Source organism: Salarias fasciatus, unplaced genomic scaffold, assembly GCF_902148845.1.
Source record: "Salarias fasciatus unplaced genomic scaffold, fSalaFa1.1, whole genome shotgun sequence".
Taxonomy (NCBI): domain Eukaryota; kingdom Metazoa; phylum Chordata; class Actinopteri; order Blenniiformes; family Blenniidae; genus Salarias; species Salarias fasciatus.
The window spans coordinates 987,798-1,006,452 of NW_021941376.1; the positions used below are offsets into that span (position 1 = coordinate 987,798).

The following is an 18,655-nucleotide window of genomic DNA, read 5'->3' on the forward strand; positions in this document are numbered from 1 at the left end:
TTGCACACAGTGCCAGAGCTATCAGTAACTCGTTTAAGGACCATAGTACAACTTAATTAAGCTTCTCTGCACCATTATGATACCTTTAGTTTGTGTACTCCTTTGAAGTAATTAAAAAAAAGACAAAAACTCATTACCTTTGCATATTTAAGGAAATCACTTTTTTCTTCCATTATAAAAAAGTGACAGTCTTAGAGTTTCTACTCTGGCCTGATACAGTATTGTTTAACCATTTTCCGGTTTCCTTGTCAGCAGATTTGAAGATCACAAGAGCCCCCAATAACATTCAAGTGTCTGAAGGCAGCACGGCTCTGCTCCCCTGTGTGGTGTCAGGAGACAACATTAACATCGGCTGGTCCAGGTAATGAGGAAAAACACACACCTGAAATACTTCCCTCATTACACTTAGCTCTTGTGAGGGAAAGAAGTGAGCATTACAGAGTGCTTCGTCAGGTAATGATACTTATCAAAGGACATCTGGCAACTTAAAAATGGGAACCATTATGGGAAAATTCCACTGAATGCGTCACTGCTCCACTCCGCTCCACTGTCAGCCGAAAATACGTTGCTTTTAAAGCGGACTTATTATTAGACCCTCCAAAAAACGCGATTATGTGATTGCATGAATTCACACATAAATCACCCTTTTGCCGCTGATTATGCAGGGGCCACATATTTTCCAAAAGGGCACATAATTCCCACACTAATTTCACATTTACCATGAAAAAAATGAGGTGTTGACGAAAGCGCGAAACCAGACCGTAAACCAGGGTGAAGACAGAGACCTCGTACAAAAAGACATCCTACCATCGCGTCCTTGTTCCCGAGCGCCGGGCTCGGTTCCACTGCGATCCGGGAGCCGCCACGCTGCTCTCCCCTAACATCGGCTTCTGGTCCACGCCGGGGCGCATGGGGCCGCACGACGCTTCCAGGCCAGTTGGACCCACTACAAAGCAGCTAACATCAGCCTCTGATCCACGCCGGAGCGCACGGGGCTACGCGACGCATCCAGGGCAGTTGGACCTGCAGCAACATGGCTAACATCGGCCTTGGTTTCCACGCCGGAGCGCACGGGGTTACACGGCGCTTCCAGGTCAGTTGGACCCACAACGAAGCAGTTAACATCGGCTTCTGATCCACACCAAAAGAGGCAATATGCCACCGAGAAAAAATGTGGATTTTGGAGAGGACTTAGAAGACATTAAAAAAAATTGAACTGTATGTCCACAAAGATGTCACGCTTCGATGAAGTTTTGGAGGAGGTTAAAAGCCTGAGAGAACTTGTGAAAGAAAAGGACAAAATCATAAAACAACTTGAGCAAGGTGTGGAGGATCTGGAGCAGTACTCAAGAAAAGAAGATATGCTGATTAGTGGACTACAAACTAAACATCGGTCATATGCCAGAGTTGTGAATTCAGGTGAAGCCTCAGGAGAAAATGCACCACCAGAGGAGCTTCGAACACTGGAACAACAAGTCACTGATTTTTTTTCCACCAAAAAGGTATTAACATACACCAGAATACAATATCTGCCTGTCATACAATTCCAAACAGAAATAATAAAAACAAACCATCTATCATTATAAAATTTAAAAACAGAAAACAAAAAATGATCTCCTGAAACAAGCAAAGAAACTGAAAGGCAAAAACATGTATGTTAACGAGCACTTGACAAAAAACAATGCAGACATTGCAAGAGAAGCAAGATTCTTGAAAAAACACAACAGAATAGTGGCAACTTGGGTTTGGAATTGTAGAGTCTGGATACGGGTCACAGAAGGAGCAAATGCAATACAAATCAGGAACATGGATGATCTGGTGAAATACAAATAACTCAAATGAATTGACTTGTGTTCAAACATCTTAAACAACTGGAGAAAGCAACAGACAATCATGTAACAGATTCATGAATTAGACAGAAACCTAAATGAACATTTAATCTCCAAGGACTGTGAATACTATACTGAGGACAAATTCAACACCCAGCACACTGAAGCTAATCCCTTGTCAATTATCCATGTTAACAGTTGAAGTCTCTACAGTAAATTAGCGGAAATGAATGATTACCTGAATAATTTCAAGAAAAAATTCAATATCATTGCAGTAACGGAATCATGGTTCAGGAATGACATAATGAGAGAGGTCACACTAAATGGTTATGAGCTTTTTGCAGTGAATCAAATCGGTAAAAGAGGAGGGGGTGTGGCCTTATATGTGAGTTTGGATTTGAAATGTAAAGCTGTAAATGACGTAACATTGATTGAAAATGATGGCATTGAAATTATAACAGTGGAAATTATATCTACAACTGAGAAAAACATCTTGATAAGCTGTGTATATCGCCTACCAGACAACTGTGCACAACAATTTACTGATAGTTTAATGGAACGGTTTGAGAGACATTGAAATAAAAAGCAGATTATATGTGGTGACTTTTTGATCATAAAGTAATGGATTTCTTAAGTGCAATGAATAGTATGGGACTTTTTCAACTGATACATAAACCAACAAGAATTACAGCCAAGAGTGCAACAATCATTGATAACATTTTTACTAATGTTACTGGAGACATTGTGCTGAGTGGGATCCTGCAGTCTGACATAAGTGACCATTTACCCATACTTGCTGTGTGCAGGTACAAGCATAACATAAAGCAAAGCAAGAGTATAATAATGTCAAGAAACAGATCGGTGAAAGCACTAAGAGCATCAAAGGAAGATCTTATGTAACAAAACTGGGATGCAGTCTATGTTGATGATTTTTTGAAAGAACAAACAAAAGGAGCTGAAAACAAGTATAAGAAATATAAAAACAAACTAGTATGGATAATTAGAAAGAGGAGGAAGGATTACTACAGTGAACAACTGAATGAAAATGGAAATAATATAAAGTCAACTTGGGGAGTATTAAACAAGGTAATAAACACAAAAGAAAAAAAGCACTACTATCCAAAGTACTTTGTAAAAAAAACATTGAAATATATAATGAAAAAGAAATTACAAATGAATTTTGTGAATACTTTGCTAATATGGCACCAAATCTCACAACAAATATTCCAAAAAATCCTAATACAAATGAAAATTTAATAAATAATCAAATAAACAGTATTTTTCTTGAAAAGATGGAAAAGGAGGAAATCTTGAAAATTGTACAAAATTTTGGAAATAAGAGATCAACTGATGGTGAGGGGTTGGATATGATCATTGTGAAACATATAATCGAATTTGTCATTGAGCCATTCACTCACATTTGTAACCAGTCATTAACCACCGGAGTTCTATTTCATCCTTACTGACCGCCAGAGGCGGTGCTTAAAGCACTGAAATGTTCCCTTCGCACATGCGCAGTTCGAGTATGTATACCAAGAAACGTCACTCTTGACTCCCCGGGTAACCCCGGAACCGTATAAATACCGGTTCCCTGACCCGCAATCGGCTCCTAGTTCTTCTTGCATACAGTTTGTACACATTGTGGATTGCGGGACATGCCTGTGCGGCATCATGACGCACCGACGCTGGGAACCTTGTGACCATGTAGGTTGGAGCTGCTGATGCCCTCCAAAGGCTGTGACGTGTTGTGGTCCCGTTCACCTGCTCTGCAGTGAGAGATTCATTCATAATCTCCGGGCAGAAGGTGAGGTTGCTGAATCTACTACTCTTCCTGACTGATGGGGGGTTGCGGGTCGCTCCCCCTGGGTTTGTTTGACGACCGCGGCCGTTGTAGCGTGGTTGGTGTTGCTGGGGCTCAGGGACGCTACTCGCGCCCTTCACCCAGCTTCAGGAAGTGTGCGGCGGTCTGGCTGGTGTGATACTGTGCTTCTGACTGTTGTAAAGCTGAATTTGAGCTCCCCGCCGTGCGAGGTGCTACCGCGGCGGCCGCGGTTGGTGAGGAAGCACGGCGGGTGGCGGTGTACGGCCGCTAGTTCGGCTAAGCAGCCAGCCTCTGATGTGTGTTGCGATGTAAGAGACCAGCCGCCTCTTGCAACCGGCCGCTGAGTGTCTCTCTGGTCTGCTACTGGTGGATACAGCCACTCCTGCGGGTTACGCCGTCGCTAGCAGGCAGACGCGGTGGGCGAGTGGTAGCATGTGGCGTGAGGGTGGCGGACAGAGCAGGACGCCGCTGGGCACTCCACCTGGGAGTGGCTCTCTGAGCTGCTAGCCGGTGATTTGCGTTGCACCCCCCGCTCTGGTGGGTGGCACTGCTATGGGGGCTGATGGAGGTGGGGGCTGTTGGGCAGCCATTTCCCCTTCTGGACAGTGTACTATTTGTGCGCTCCTCACAATCCTCGCTATGGCGGCATGACTAGCGTTGGTTAGCCGTGGGTTGTAAGCCACATGTGCTGCTTCCCCTGCATTGGACCCCGCGGTGGTGGTCCCCACGCAGTGAGTGTTGGCTTCCAGCAGGTGGTGTCTTGTAGGACGGAAGGGAGTTGGGGTCGCCATGCAGTCGCTCCCTCTCCCAGATGTGGCTCTGCTACTTTGCTGGCATGGTGATGTTGCATTGGCTGTGCAGGTGGCGTACGCCCCCTTCCCTCAGATTCTCGCACTGGCCTGGCTTGTCCTACCGAGCCGTGTTCTTGGTGTCAGCCCGGAGCCTGTAGCTGGTGATGACCCTTCCCCAGGCTTTCTACGGACCCGGCTGTGGTGGTCGGCGACCTGTTTGGCCAGCCTGCAGATTGTCTACCTGCAGGGGCCTCACAGCACTGGTCGGCGCCCTCACCTGTTGGACTCCCCCGCCAGGGGTGTGGTGCCTCCATGGGGGAGCTGGGTGTTTGCGGTGGCTTACAGAGGTGACCCACTTTCTGCAGTGTGAGCTTGGTTTCCTCTGCTCCATAGGTTGTTCCACAGCGGGCCATGGCGCTTTCTCAGTGGGAGGGTTCTGCTGTTTCAGCGCGGAGGCCGGTGGGGCACCCCCGCCCTCGCTATCGCTGTCTTGTCCTGGCATCTGAGGGGCCCGACTCGCTGCTGAGCAGCTGTTCGGAGCCTGTGAGGTGGACCACCTTGAGTGCTAGGGCACCATCTGCCATGCGGCTGTATGGTAGTAGGTGGAGGCTGGTGGCACGGTGGTGCAGCGGCCATGGGGAGGATCCGGTGCACTGCCCAGTCCCTGTGGTCCTGGACTTCTGCAGTCCTTTTGGACCAAGCCCGGTCCCCATTCACCCTGAGGGTGTATGTGGCGGTGGTATCTGCCCGCCATACATGGGTTGCGGGCGGCGTGACTTGGGGCCACACTCCAGTGTCGGTTCCCTCAGGGGGTCTTTGAAGCTTGCCGCTCTACAGCCCCACAGGCGCCCACCTGTGTCAGCCTCCCTGTGAGCCCATGGCAGCAATGGGGCTGCAGTGGGTATTGCGCAGGACGACGTTCCTGCTGACCATTACCACGGCGTAGTGTGTGGGGGAGCAGCACGCTCTGTCTATTCTCCTCGCATGTCTCCGGTGGTATCCGGCTGGGGCGGGTGTCACGCTGTGACTGCCGCTTCCTTCCTAGAGCGCTGTCGGGGCTGCGGACAGCCGACCTATGGCGCTCACTATGTGGCCCCCCGTCAGACAACCTGGGGGGCCGACCGGGGCTCCTGTGCCCGGCTAGAACTCTGGGACACTGCATGGCTGCTATGCAGATGCGCCGACATCTGGCCAGCCAGTGGTCTTCTACGGAAGCCCTAGTAAGGGCTTTGTTCTCTCCAGGCAGCACCTATTCCACTGGGTTGTGGACACTGTTCGCCATTCCAGGCCATGGGCCGGCCTCTGCCCGAGGGTGTGCGTTGCCGCTCCACCAGGGCACCAGGTGTCCACGTCTGGGGTCACCCTGAAGGGGGTGCCCCTGGACGAGCTATGTGCTGTCGCCATCTGGACGACGCCTGGCACCTTTTCCAGGTTCTCCAGGCTGGCCGTTGTGCCTCCGCATGCACTGCGGGTGGTACTGGGCCCTGCAGAGGCTTCTCAGTGAGGTTGGTCTCTATGATTCCTCGTGACTGAGTTGGCATTCGTCATTCCAGTGCTTTAAGCACCACCTCTGGCGGTCAGTAGGGATGAAATAGAACGAGAGTTATGAATGTAACTATGGTTCTATGAATCCCGGATGACCACCAGAGCGCTCTGTCACTCGGAAGCCTCGTGGTTGCGCGAGAAGATTCTGTAGGAGTCGATTCCGGGTCAGGGAACTGGTATTTATACGGTTCCAGGGTTACCCGGGGAGTCACGAGTGACATTTGTTGGTATACATACTCGAACTGCGCATGCACAAAGGGAACATTCCAGTGCTTTAAGCAACGCCTCTGGCGGTCATCCGGGATTCATAGAACCATAGTTACATTCGTAACTCTCGTTTTCCCCAACAAAATGAAATTGGCCAAAGTCATACCCTTGTATAAAAGCGGTGATAAACATAACTTCTCTAACTATTGTCCAATCTCATTACTTCCACAGTTTTCAAAAATATTGGAGAAGGTATTTTCAACAAGACTTGCCAATTTCTTACAGAAACAAAGTATTTTGGTAATAGTCAACATGGTTTTCAGGCTAATCATTCAACAGCACTGGCAATAATGGAATTCACAGAAAAAATTGCAACAGACATCGATAACAATAATTATTTTTGAAGTATTTTTATCGATTTACAAAAAGCTTTTGACGTCATCAATCATTCAAAATTATAAAAAAAAAAAAAGAGTAAGTTTTGGCATTCGAGGAGTAGCTCACCATTGGCTCTCAAGTTACTTGGAAAACAGAAACCAATATGTACATATTGATGACACTAAATCTGAATTACGGAAAATTAAATGTGGAGTGCCCCAAGGTTCAATACTTGGGCCAAAATTATTCATTTTGTACATGAATGATTTGCTAAAGTGTCCAACCTTGGGAAAATTCTATTTGCAGATAAAACCACACTATTTTATTCAGGTAAAAGTATACAAGAAGTCACAAAAGTGGTGAATGAAGAATTGAAAGTAATAAAACACTGGTTTGATCTAAATGGATTGATCCTAAATGCCCAAAAAACAAACTTTATGTTGTTTAATAATAAAAAGGAAAAAGTGAAAGTAAAACTCAAAATAGATGGAGTTGAAATTCATTGTGTAACAGAAACAAAATTCTTAGGAGTGATGATTGATGACGATCTAAAGTGGAAATATCACATTAATTACACCATATGGAAAATTGGGAAAGCCATTTCTGTGTTACACAGAGTTAAGTTTTTTTGAACAGTTGTGCTTTATTAACATTGTATAACACATTGATTTTACCATATCTCACTTAATGTGTTGCAGTATGGGGCACGACATTACAGACAATTGTCATTTTACAAAAAAAGGGCTTTAAGGATAATTACAAACAGTCATTATCGAGAACCATCTAATCCATTGTTTATCAAACTGAAAGTATTGAAATTCCAAGACATTGTTGATATAAGTATCCTAAAGATAATGTACAAGGCCAAGTGGAAATTATTGCCTGCAAATCTTCAGATTATATTTGAAATAAGAACTAGTATATACAGTCTTAAAGGAATAGACATGTTCAAAGAACCCAGATTCAGAACCAAAATCAAAGAAAGAAGCATTGCGGTTAAAGCAGTGAACTTATGGAATGCTCTGAAACAGGAAATCAAAGAGTGCAAAACAATTATGACATTTAAGAAACATATAAAAAAATCCATGTTGGATAAATATGAAAATGAAAACTAAGTTGTTGCTGTGAAAAAAATTGAGTGAAATTGAATTTTTGAGTATTGTTAATTTGTATCAGTTTTGAGTATTGTAAATTTGTATCAGTTCGAATAATTTGTATGCAAAGGGGCAGATATAATAAGATTGTTCTTCTTTCTGCTCCTTTTCTTTCGTTTGTTTTGTGTCCAAACTGACATTGTTGCATTTTCATCATTTTTTTGTTTTTGTATTGTTATCTTAAACGAAAGAAACAAATAAACTAAATTAAACTAAACTAAACTAAACTAAACTAAACTAAACGAAATGTTCTCGCTTGAAGTGCTGTGATGTTCAATGAACGAGTCGTTCGTTCGAACGCGTTCTTTTAAGTGATTGATGAGAGCCGGTTCACAGGTTTCTGACAGCCGTTCCTTTGTGCAAATAGTCCACGTTTCCTTCACGTGTCTCCTGAGTGTCTCCTGAGTGTCTCCTGAGTGTCTCCTGAGTGTCTCCTGAGTCCAGCTGTCTCCGCTGCCTTAATGTGAATGACGGAGTTTCAGTTTTCCGCAGCTCGCTCCCGTCACCTGAACGCAGCAGCTAAGTAGCGGAGGAGAAGTGTCCAGAACCCGGAGAGGAGCCGGTGTTTTGGAAGAACTGGTTTCCTTATAATTGACAACTGAGTTTCTTTTACGTCCCTTGTTGCTGATAGATGTTAAAAACCAGACAAAAAGCCGTCCAGACCTTTGATGAGTCTGATATCAACATCCGCTGCTACTAGCAGCAGCAGCAGGAAGTGCTAAAGGAAGTCAGTCACCAGTTAGCAAGAAAACCAGTTCATTTGAAACACAGTATTGACGGCTTTCTCACAGGTTTTAACAATTGCACACACACACACACACACACACACACACACAATTGCTAAAACCTGTGATAAAGTGTGTGTGTGTGTGTGTTCCATTGATGAGCATTGATGAGTAACAATTTAAGATAAATAGATAAGATAAATAACGAACGAATATAAAATGAATGTGATTTAGTGGTGTGTGTGCGTGTGTGCGTGTGTGTGTGCCTGCAAGACAGAGAGAGAGAGAGAGAGAGAGAGAGAGAGAGAGAGAGAGTGTGGGTAACCTACATATCTGGCATCCTTTCGCATATTTCACAGCATATTTCACAACCGTCCTCAATTTTACCGCATAAAATGGCACAAAAACCCTGCATATTCATTTGCATTATCAAGCATTTTATCTCGCATAATCTGGGATTTAAGAATTTTTGCTCTCATTTTTCTGGAGGGTCTATATTATGGTATTTTTCATTCACATCATATAGGTCACAGAAGCCCAAAAACATAGTATATAAGTTTGTGTGCCCCAAATTGATCCTATGTTCAGAGTTTGAGCAGTCTAAAAAGTGGCTCTGAGGAGCCCTCCTCAGAACAGCCTGTTTTTCACAGCCTACTTTCCGGGATGCCCTTGAACGCATCTGGCCACGCCCACTCTCTCACACACGATGGGGGCACAGTCAGAGGCACGTCTCCTCGACCATTTCAGCTTAAGTTTCAGTTTCATTTTCAAAAATGTGATGTAGCGAAACAAGGAGGAAAAACACAATTTTCAAATTTTAACGTCTTAATGAGGCTACGGCAGCACATACTACTATAACCACCTATCCGGGGGCCAGCCAAAGGCTGGATCCTCTTCTGGGGAGGAGTGGTGTTCCTCTTGTTGACGTAGACAAAAGTAAGATTTCAGAATCGTGTGTTTGAGTGTATATTTCCTTAAAAGTGTAGATGACTGAATGTTTCACTTCTGGGGGCTCATACAGAGACTCTGGGAGGTGATATGATTGTAAAGACACCTTTTTAAAGTGAAGTTTGCATAATATGACCCCTTTAAAATCAGACAGAACCATTCCCCCACTTCCGCTGGTCCATCATGTCCAAAATACAGATCAAGTCCATTTCCTGATCCAGAGCGCTGCTGGATCAAGCCATTTGATCTGATTGATCTGGATCAATCAGATCAAATGGCATCAAACATTTGCTTAGATCTTTGAGTGTGGTCTCTGGAAAACCACTTTTATATGATGTTACCTGGCTGAAGTTTTTGGGTCCAGAAGAGCCAAACCAGCATACAAGGTGCCATTTTTGAGGAATCGCTGGTCCATGCTCTCAATGACTGTATCCATAATGCAATTGTGGACATCAATTCTGTACAGTGCTTCTGAGTCTGACACAGTCTCATCTTGGGACATCTCTCCAGGCATGAACTTCTTTCTTCTACCCCTTTTTGGTGGCAGAGCAGCCTCAACCTCCAGCTGTTTCTTCATTCTCTTCCAGTAGCTCATTGTTGGCCCACTGGACAAATGTGTCTGCCACTGTTTTCACGTTCTGAAAATCTCTGGCCATTCCTTTCAGCTGTGTTTCTGCAGACACAATCATCCAATGAGCTGTCAAGATGTACATGCTACTTATCTGTAGATATTTTGAGACTGGTGAGGCGACCTGAAAAATTTGGAGGAAGAGCTGAGCTGTGAGCACTGTTTCATACTTCAGCAGCTGTGCAATGAAGACACGTGCATTGACCCGAGTAGAGGTGTTGATGTTCTGTCCGTCTTGAATGGCTGAAAGAGTGTGAAGGACATCAACATACAGGGCTCCATCTGGCTTTCCAAAAGCTCCAAATACCTTTGTCAAAGCACTGTCTTTTGCCCACCAGCGTGTCTCTCCAATTGGAGCAAGACGTCTGTGTTTAGGGTGCTTCCTCTCCTTCTCCCAAATGGTCATCCTCTGGTAGGACTCTGTGATAAAGACAGCAATGTTATTAATCAGAGAAAAAAGAGAGCCACTTGCCAAGACAGACTTGTGTCTGCTAAAACAAGGTTGAGGATGTGTGAATAACACCACACATGGACTTGATGAGGGGACTTTTGTGAGAGCAGTGCGGAAAAGCCTTATATTGGCCCTGCATGTTGGAGGCTCCATCTGTTGAGTTTCCAATGCACTGCTTCACATCCAGGTTCATGTTTGCCAGCACGTCACTCACAACTTTGACAAAGTACTGTCCAGTGGATGCCTCACATTTAATTAGAGCAACAAGTCTCTCATGAACAATGTCTGTCACATATCTTATGACGACAGAGCACTGATCTTGGGCTGTGATGTCCTGCATGGTATCAATTTGGACAGAGAACATTCCAGATTCCTGGACTTGAGTTGCGATGGTGGCCTTCATTATGTGTTGGATGGTTGTAATGATGTTACTGATGGTTGTTTTGGACAGGAAAGTAACAAGAGAACCTCGACCTCTTCTGGATCCAGACTGGTGTATTTTCTTACTCTTTTCTATGCAGAGAGTGAGGTGGTCCTTGAGACAAACATCATATTTTGAAAGCAGCACAATAATTTCCAAGAAGTTGCCGTGATCCACTGTATCATCATCAAGCATGTATGCTGCCTCCAACTGTGAGCCTCTGTAACTCAAACCCCTCTTTCCAATGAGCTTTACCACATCTATTATTCGCTCCAACACTTGCCTCCTCTTGCGCACCTGCTCTTTATGAAGAGACATCTGATGTCCGATGAGAAGGTGCTCAATATTGGCTTTTGAGGACCTAAGGAGATACGCCTCTGCACACCCTCTGTGTGAATTGCTCCTCTCGTGTTCTTCGACTCTGTTGTATGTGTTTAAAGTCTGCCATGCCGGTGATGAATAAACTGCTATCGGTGGGTTTGGCAAACGCCATACAGAGGAAGCAGAATAGTTTGTTGTTCTTGATTGTAGGAAAGCCACTTCCTGTTTGTCCCATCTTTGCAAAAAAAGCTCTTTGTACTATGGGCTTCTCTGCCTTCTGCTGGGAATGGAAACTGAAAAAGTGGTCCAAGGCCTCTGGTTTTGGACAAATAAAAAAAAAAACTATTTTAGAGAGGGCACTGGCTTCCCCTGTCAGTAGCTGGATCTTCAGTCTAAATAAGAGATTAGTATGCTTAGTATTGTTTTAGTAAACCACTAAAGCCACACTATCAGTAAAATATCAACATTTTGGACAATGAGGCTCAGATGGTTAAACAATGTTATGTTGTTAGTATACCAGGCCTAGCAGTACTAGTGATAGCAGGACTCATAAACAGTATTGGGCTTATTACACCTAGATAGTAGCTACAGAAGGTTGAGAAATACAGCTCACATTTTTCATTTAGCTAAAAATAAAGCTAGTCAAAGAAACATTATCATTATCAACTTTACCATCATGTCACTGGTGCTGGGTTCTGGCAGCTGCTGTGCAGTTTCGCCCTCACCTTCACTATGATCATCTTCACTTTAGATAAGAGAGTGGTATTATTTATGTTAGTAAAGCACTTAAACAACACTCAGTGAAATATCAAAATAGTTGAATTTGATAGTTGTACACTGTTATGGTGTTAAGCATTGCATGAAGTTTAATGATTGGTTCATTCATTAATCTAGATGATTTTAAAAGAAAATTCTATTTGTGAATGTGCCTTTACCTGGACTAGTATGTGCAGGCTGCTCTCCTCCCTGCAGGCACTTTCCTTCTGAGAGGACGGTGGTGGCTCAACCTGGCAGGAGATATGAGGAGAGACGTTAAGTTGAAGCCTTCGGGAATTCTCAGATGTTTAGGTGGCAAGAAGCTGCATTACAATAAACAATATAGTATGGAAAATTATGGTTTAATAGATAAGTAAACACAGGTGAAAAAAGTGTATTATGTAATGTACTATACAGTATGTGTTTTATCCCCAAGTAGACAATCTTCTGTAAATCAGGTTTAGTAAAAGTTAGTAAAAGGATGTGATGGTCTTGTCTGAATGCTTCAAATAGTTGAGGTTTTAATTCATCCAACACATCCAAGTGTTGTGAAAAGAGAACATGTTGAAAAGTAAACACCAACAGTACACATCATCTGAGTCACCATTAAGTTGATTTTATGTACGCTGCATGTGAGTGAATATATTATTCTGTAACCCAACTGTTAACCTATAGTAAATGCACATGAAATGTCAAAATGCACTGTTTGGTATTTGTTTTAAATTTGCTGGATTACGGTTTGAATATTTAAATTTCATTTATATTATATAGAAAATGTTTTTTAACACTCTCTACTGAGTTTTTTTTACAAAGATAAATACCAATTTGTTGATATGACAGTTACAAGTGTTGATATAGAGTCAATATAGAAAAATGTTTAACACATTAACCTATGGTGCCTCATCAGCACAATTACATGATCTTAAGTATAAGTACAGCTGAAGTTTAAATAATACACTTTAAGAACAACACATTAATACACATTTCCCCTTCACTGTGCATGTAGGCTGTCTCACTTTCTATATTATCTAACAATATCCACACAAAAAGAATAAACCAGACAATCAGTTTAATGCTGATCAATTAGCAAAGTAATTAACTCTTTCCCTGCCAGGGTTTTTCACAACCTTGTGCAGCAACTGCCAGGAAATTTGAGCATTTTCACTCATTTTCAGGACCCACAGAATATTTTCTGTTGTGACTATGAAGACACCACATCACCCAAAAGAAAGAACAAAGGGTATTTTTTCCCTATAAAAAAGAAGTGAGTCCATAGCATGTTCTGGTGTTTAGATATTGACAGTTGAACATGCCTTGTGCTAAAAGTTAACAAGCTATCACATTAGCATATAGCTTACCTCACTAACATCCCCCGGTCATGGTGTCCTCCTCCTCCTCCTCCTCCTCCTCCAAACGTCATCGGTGATGCCGCCGCCTCGAGAGCTGCAGGTGCTGCTGTAAATGTTGATGGTCCTGCTGCAGCAGTACTGGTGAATATATCGGTCCATTTTATTCTCTTGGAAGCATCTGTTTGTAGCGCCTGTCTCTTTTTCTCCCTCTTCCTCTCTGCTCCACCTTTCCTTTTCTTATCCATGTTTGCAGACTGATTGATCGACACATGCAGAGGGAAGCGGGGCCGAGGGAAGAGGGGCTGCGGCCCTCATCCTTCAGCTGTGATTGGCCCACATGGTGATTGACACACCATGTGGGCCAATGTGATAAGCCCAACCTGATCTCACAGAAATGCGTGAAATGAGCACGCATTGTTAGAACCAGAGGGTCCCAGATTGCGTGCTCCTGTCACGCAGTGCTGAAATTGCGTGCTGTCACCACGCAAACAGTCTCCACTAAAAGTCAATTAGAATCCGTGGCGTGGTGGATACACACACTCTCAGCTTCAACGACGTCGCTCCGTGGGTGTCGTTCCACCAATCTGTCGCTAAATCGGAGGATTTTGAATTTTGAAAAAGGATTTTGAAAAAGGCTGTCTCAATGGATCAACTGATTGATGTTCTGTCTGCGATCCCTCAAGCACGGCTCTAATCCACCTCAGAGACAGCCTCTTGGTCCAGGGTTCTGGTGTTCTGACTATTGGTCTCCCAAAGTGGAAAGAGAGAGAGAGGGGGAGAGATCATTTTATTTCCCATTGAAGTGGACACAGGTTCACAGATTTATACAATAAATCCACAACTCATTTTACCAACATCACCTTACAGAACGGTTACATAATAGTTGAGTAAGAGAGAGAGAGAGAGAGAGAGAGAGAGAGGACGCGACCCCTAGCTGTAAGCTTTATTGAATAGAAAGGTATTCATCCTGGTCTTACAGCAGAGACTGAGTCAGCCTCCCTTACAGACTCTGGGAGCTGGTTCCACAGAACAGGAGCCTGATAGCTAAAGGCTCTACCTCCTGTTCTACTGTTAGAGAACCAGGAACCTCCAGCAGACCAGCACTCTGAGAATGAAGCGTTCTCCTGGGACAGTATGGGACTAATAGCTGTTTAAGATATGATGGTTCCTGGTTGTTCAGGGCTTTATAGGTTAAGAGGAGGATTTTGAATTATATTGTAGATTTAACAGGAAGCAGTGAGGGGAAGCTAATTTTGGGGTGATATGATCTCTCCTACTGGTTCTTGTGAGAACTCTTGCTGCAGCGTTTTGAACAAGTTGGAGACTTTTTAGTCAAGTATTGGTTCCTGATAACAAGGAGTTACAGTAGTCTACTCTGGAGGAACAAATGGATTTGTTCACCAATCTATCGCTATGCGCTACTATTCAATCACTACTTTTTGTTTCATTTTTAGTCAAATATCTCTCATGTTCCCACTTCTGTTGTATTCATTCAATCAGCACCCTGCGTGCTGTGTGTGTGTTTGAGAGAAGAGGGAGACAGCGCTGATTGGCTGTTGCCTGGGTGACAGGATATTACGGGCTGTCATCTCTATGACAACGATGCGCTGATTGACTGAGAGAGCGTGCATGCTGCTAGCAAGACGGGACGGACAGCACCTTTGACCTGCCTTGAACATGACCGACATTAATAAATGGACCCAGGGCCGGTCCCAGGCATAGGCGAACTAGACTGCGGCCTAGGACACAATGTACGAGGGGGGGGCGGGCGCCGTGGCCGCACAAGGGGCGCCCCCACGCTCCGTGTGAGCACCGCCCCGCTCTGCGGCGCGCTCCGTCGCACCGCACTGCTCGGCACTGCCCAGCACTGTCCGGCATCGCTCGGCATCGCTTCATTTCTCCTCCCCTCCTCTCGCTCGTGAGTGCGCCTTTCTCTCTCATATCAGACCCGCAGAGCAATAGGGCCAGCGTCGCCTTGCTCCTGCGTTTGAGAAAGCAGTAGCGCCTCATACCCTTCATGCTCTCCTCTCTTGAAAACCTGAGATTAGTAAATTCGAACCAGCTCGGTAGACCTCGTGTCGGGAGCATGCATGCGCGTTGCTACCACGCCTCCCGCTTCTCCCTCTCTCTCTTCCTCTCTTCCTCTCCTCTCCTGCTCAGGCACGGCATCGCCAGACTCCCCCTTTTGCTCCCACGCCTCCCGCTCTCCGCCCTTTGGGAGGAGCCAGGAAAGAGACCCCCTTTCTTTCTCTTCTGCGCAGGCTGGCCATCGCGGGGTCCACGCAGCCGCACACAGGCGTGCGTCGCTCGTCGCTGCCGATCCTCTCTCTCTCTCTCTCTCTCCCTCTACTGCGCATGCGGACACCCTTGTGCTGACCCGCCACTCATGAACACCCGAGAACACTCGAGTCACGCCTGCTTGGTCTCAGCATCGACTCCTCCTGCTGCTTCTGGGTGGCCCCCCGCCACATACACACCCACAGCTCACATACGCTCACCAGGGCAGAACCTGAGTTCTACCCCTCCTCTTCCTTCGAGAAAGAACACACACACACACACACACACACACACACACACACACACACACACACACACTGCTTGCAAGTTTGAATGTTCTGTTTTGATTAGATGTGTTAATTAGCAATAGATATTGTTAACCCCTTAAGCTCAGACCGGCCCGCCCACAGGCCGGTCAACTTCTCCCGATGCATTTATCAAATATCCAGACGCATTTTGCAAATTCCACAGACATACTATGTACCGTTAGAAAGCTGATATTCTCATGAATCTGTTGGTATAAACCACTTTCAGATGTGATTACCACAGCGGGTAATATAAACACATTTGTCCAACATACAGCAAATTAAGTAAACAGCGCAACTCACCTTTGGAGGCTCATAGCTGATCACAGATGGTCCATAATCCAGATAATCCAGCAAAAACTGCCACAGTACAAACGTATGCATCCAGGCAAAGCTAGAAAGTATAGCCTTTTGTCCAAAACATGTCTTGAAATAAGCAAATAATCCAGGATTAGACGCGCCACCGCGCGCGCACGCGGCGTGTCTCTCCGCGTGCGCGTCCAATAATAACCTATTTTTTTTATCAGATATTTTCATCCAGACCTCTCTCACTCACGCTGAGGATATCCAATATGGCGACTGAGCGGTTTCCGTTGCTTATTCATCATATATCAACCAATCAAGTGACTCATCCCTGCCTCCGATGGCTAACCAGCCAACCGCTGCCGAGACTGATGGACCCACATCATCGGTCATCATCACTCGTCATCAATGAATTTTGAGCCAATCACGTCGGTAGAAACGTTTGACTGACAGGGCTGGTAGCCAGTGAGCTTGCTGGGATTCTCACAGTTCTTAGCTGTGGTTAGGAGATGAGCTAGTGTATTTTAGACAAGCTGCAGACGGCTGTGTTCAGATTGGTCAATGCAGACCCAGAGAGTTACAAAAGTCTAAGCCGAAAGAAATGAAAGGATGGATGACTCTATGAATTACCCATCTTTTCATCCACATTCCAAAACAATCCTGCTTCCAATGAATGGTTGGAAGTATTGTGAAGATGAGGCATTTTATTCCATTGTAAGATGATTAAAAAAGGTGTATTTCCTTAGGTGGGCCATCTGCCTCCTCTTTTTTTTTCTTGGTTTGATGGGTGCAATGTGGGGATGTGAGAGAAACCTCAGACTTTTTCTTGTGTCCTTTTTTTACTACAGAAATGGTGTACTGGTTCGCCCGGACGGCCATAACATTCTCAAGTCATCTGATGGCAGCCTGATCATAAACAATGTTAAACCTTCAGATGAGGGCACGTACACCTGTAATGCTTATACAGGGATCTACTCTGTGAGCGCCACGGCTGAAGTGAAGGTCATCAAAGACGAAGGTGAGGAACTACAATTTTTATTAGCTTTGAAGCTCAGATTTCCCAACTGAATGAAGTAGCTTTCTCACACAACTTGGGTCATAGTGGGAGTCTGGAGACAAGTTAGTCTAGGATGGGTGAGTCTGAGATATGAGAGTCAGCAGACTGGGGAGTGTGGAGACAGGGTTGTCTGGGACATAGGAGTCTGGAGACAGGGGAGTCAGGAGACAGGGCAGTCTGGAGACAGGTTTAGTTTGTGGCATGGGAATGTGGGGACGAGTATCTGGAGAAAAGTCAGTCTGGGACAGGTGAATCTGGACACGGGAGTGTGGAGGCAGGGGAGTCTGGGGACATGGGCATCTGGAGACAGGGGAATCTGGGGCCAGGTGAGTCTGGGAACCAGTGAGTCTGGAGACAGGGTAGTCTGGGGACAGGTGAGATAATGATACATTTGGCTTGCAACAGGCAGGTGTTTAACAACTTTCTTTTCTTTCCATGTCATTGGAATTGTTTGGGGTTAATATGGAAAAATATACCATTTTGCATCTTCTGGGACAACATGTTCTACTAACCTTGAGATTCATTATTAGCCATTACAGTAACAGGTAGTGTAACGTGATTCGCCATCACCATAACAGGTAGTGTAAAGGTGATGGGTATTGTTCTTGCTCAGTTTATTCTGTATTATTTTTCTTTGTCCCATGAGAATGCATTTTTGACCCCCTGAACATAGCTGAATGTGGCATTTTTTGGTATCTACGTGACCGGCCCGGTGAAAAATTTGATACAATTTATACCTCCACAGAGACAGATCAACACTGGCTCAACAGCGCCACCTACAATCAGACCCCTATAGCCCACAGAGTGGGCATATTTTGATGAAAGAACACGAAATTCACACCAGTGACAGAGCATGAGGGGACAAACAGAAAACTCTCTTGGCTCAAATCTGTTGGACCAACAGGAAGGCGGCCATCTTGGATACAAAATTCGCCATCATTTCGCTTTTCATTTTTCTAATGAACTGAACTCTTAGTTCCTTTCTTCCAAATGAGCCCAAACTGAGCACACTGCATCTAGACTCATTGACTTTCAATAATCAGCCAGCTTTTTTTGATACATCGCTCGGTCTCCTCACAGCACGCCATCGAAAAACGCCTTCATTTCCTGTTATTTTGACAGCCCCTCACGAGCTCAGGCATTGTCCCAGAACACTCAGATTACAGTCAGTTATGTGCCATAACGGTCCTCATGTAATGCATTATAAAGTCTAATACAACTCAACTCTATAGTGCCCCCTACCATAGACCTAAAACATTAACATTCTTCCACAGCAACCAAACTGTGCAGTAAAATTCTATTCCTGAAGACAAGCAAAAAACTATATTACCATTTTGATGCATTTATAACCGTTGGCCAGCGGGGGTGCAAAGACCCCCCCAAAAAAT

The 18,655-nt window shown here is 44.8% G+C and overlaps 1 protein-coding gene across 1 annotated transcript in view; it reads left to right on the forward strand.

Moving 5' to 3' along the window:
* Positions 1-18,655, forward strand: part of paplna (papilin a, proteoglycan-like sulfated glycoprotein) — a 174,125-nt gene that overhangs the window by 134,025 nt on the left and 21,445 nt on the right. Inside the window, 2 exon segments of the mRNA XM_030087215.1 lie at positions 256-361; positions 17,059-17,228. Of these exon segments, the coding sequence (XP_029943075.1) occupies positions 256-361; positions 17,059-17,228 (276 nt within the window).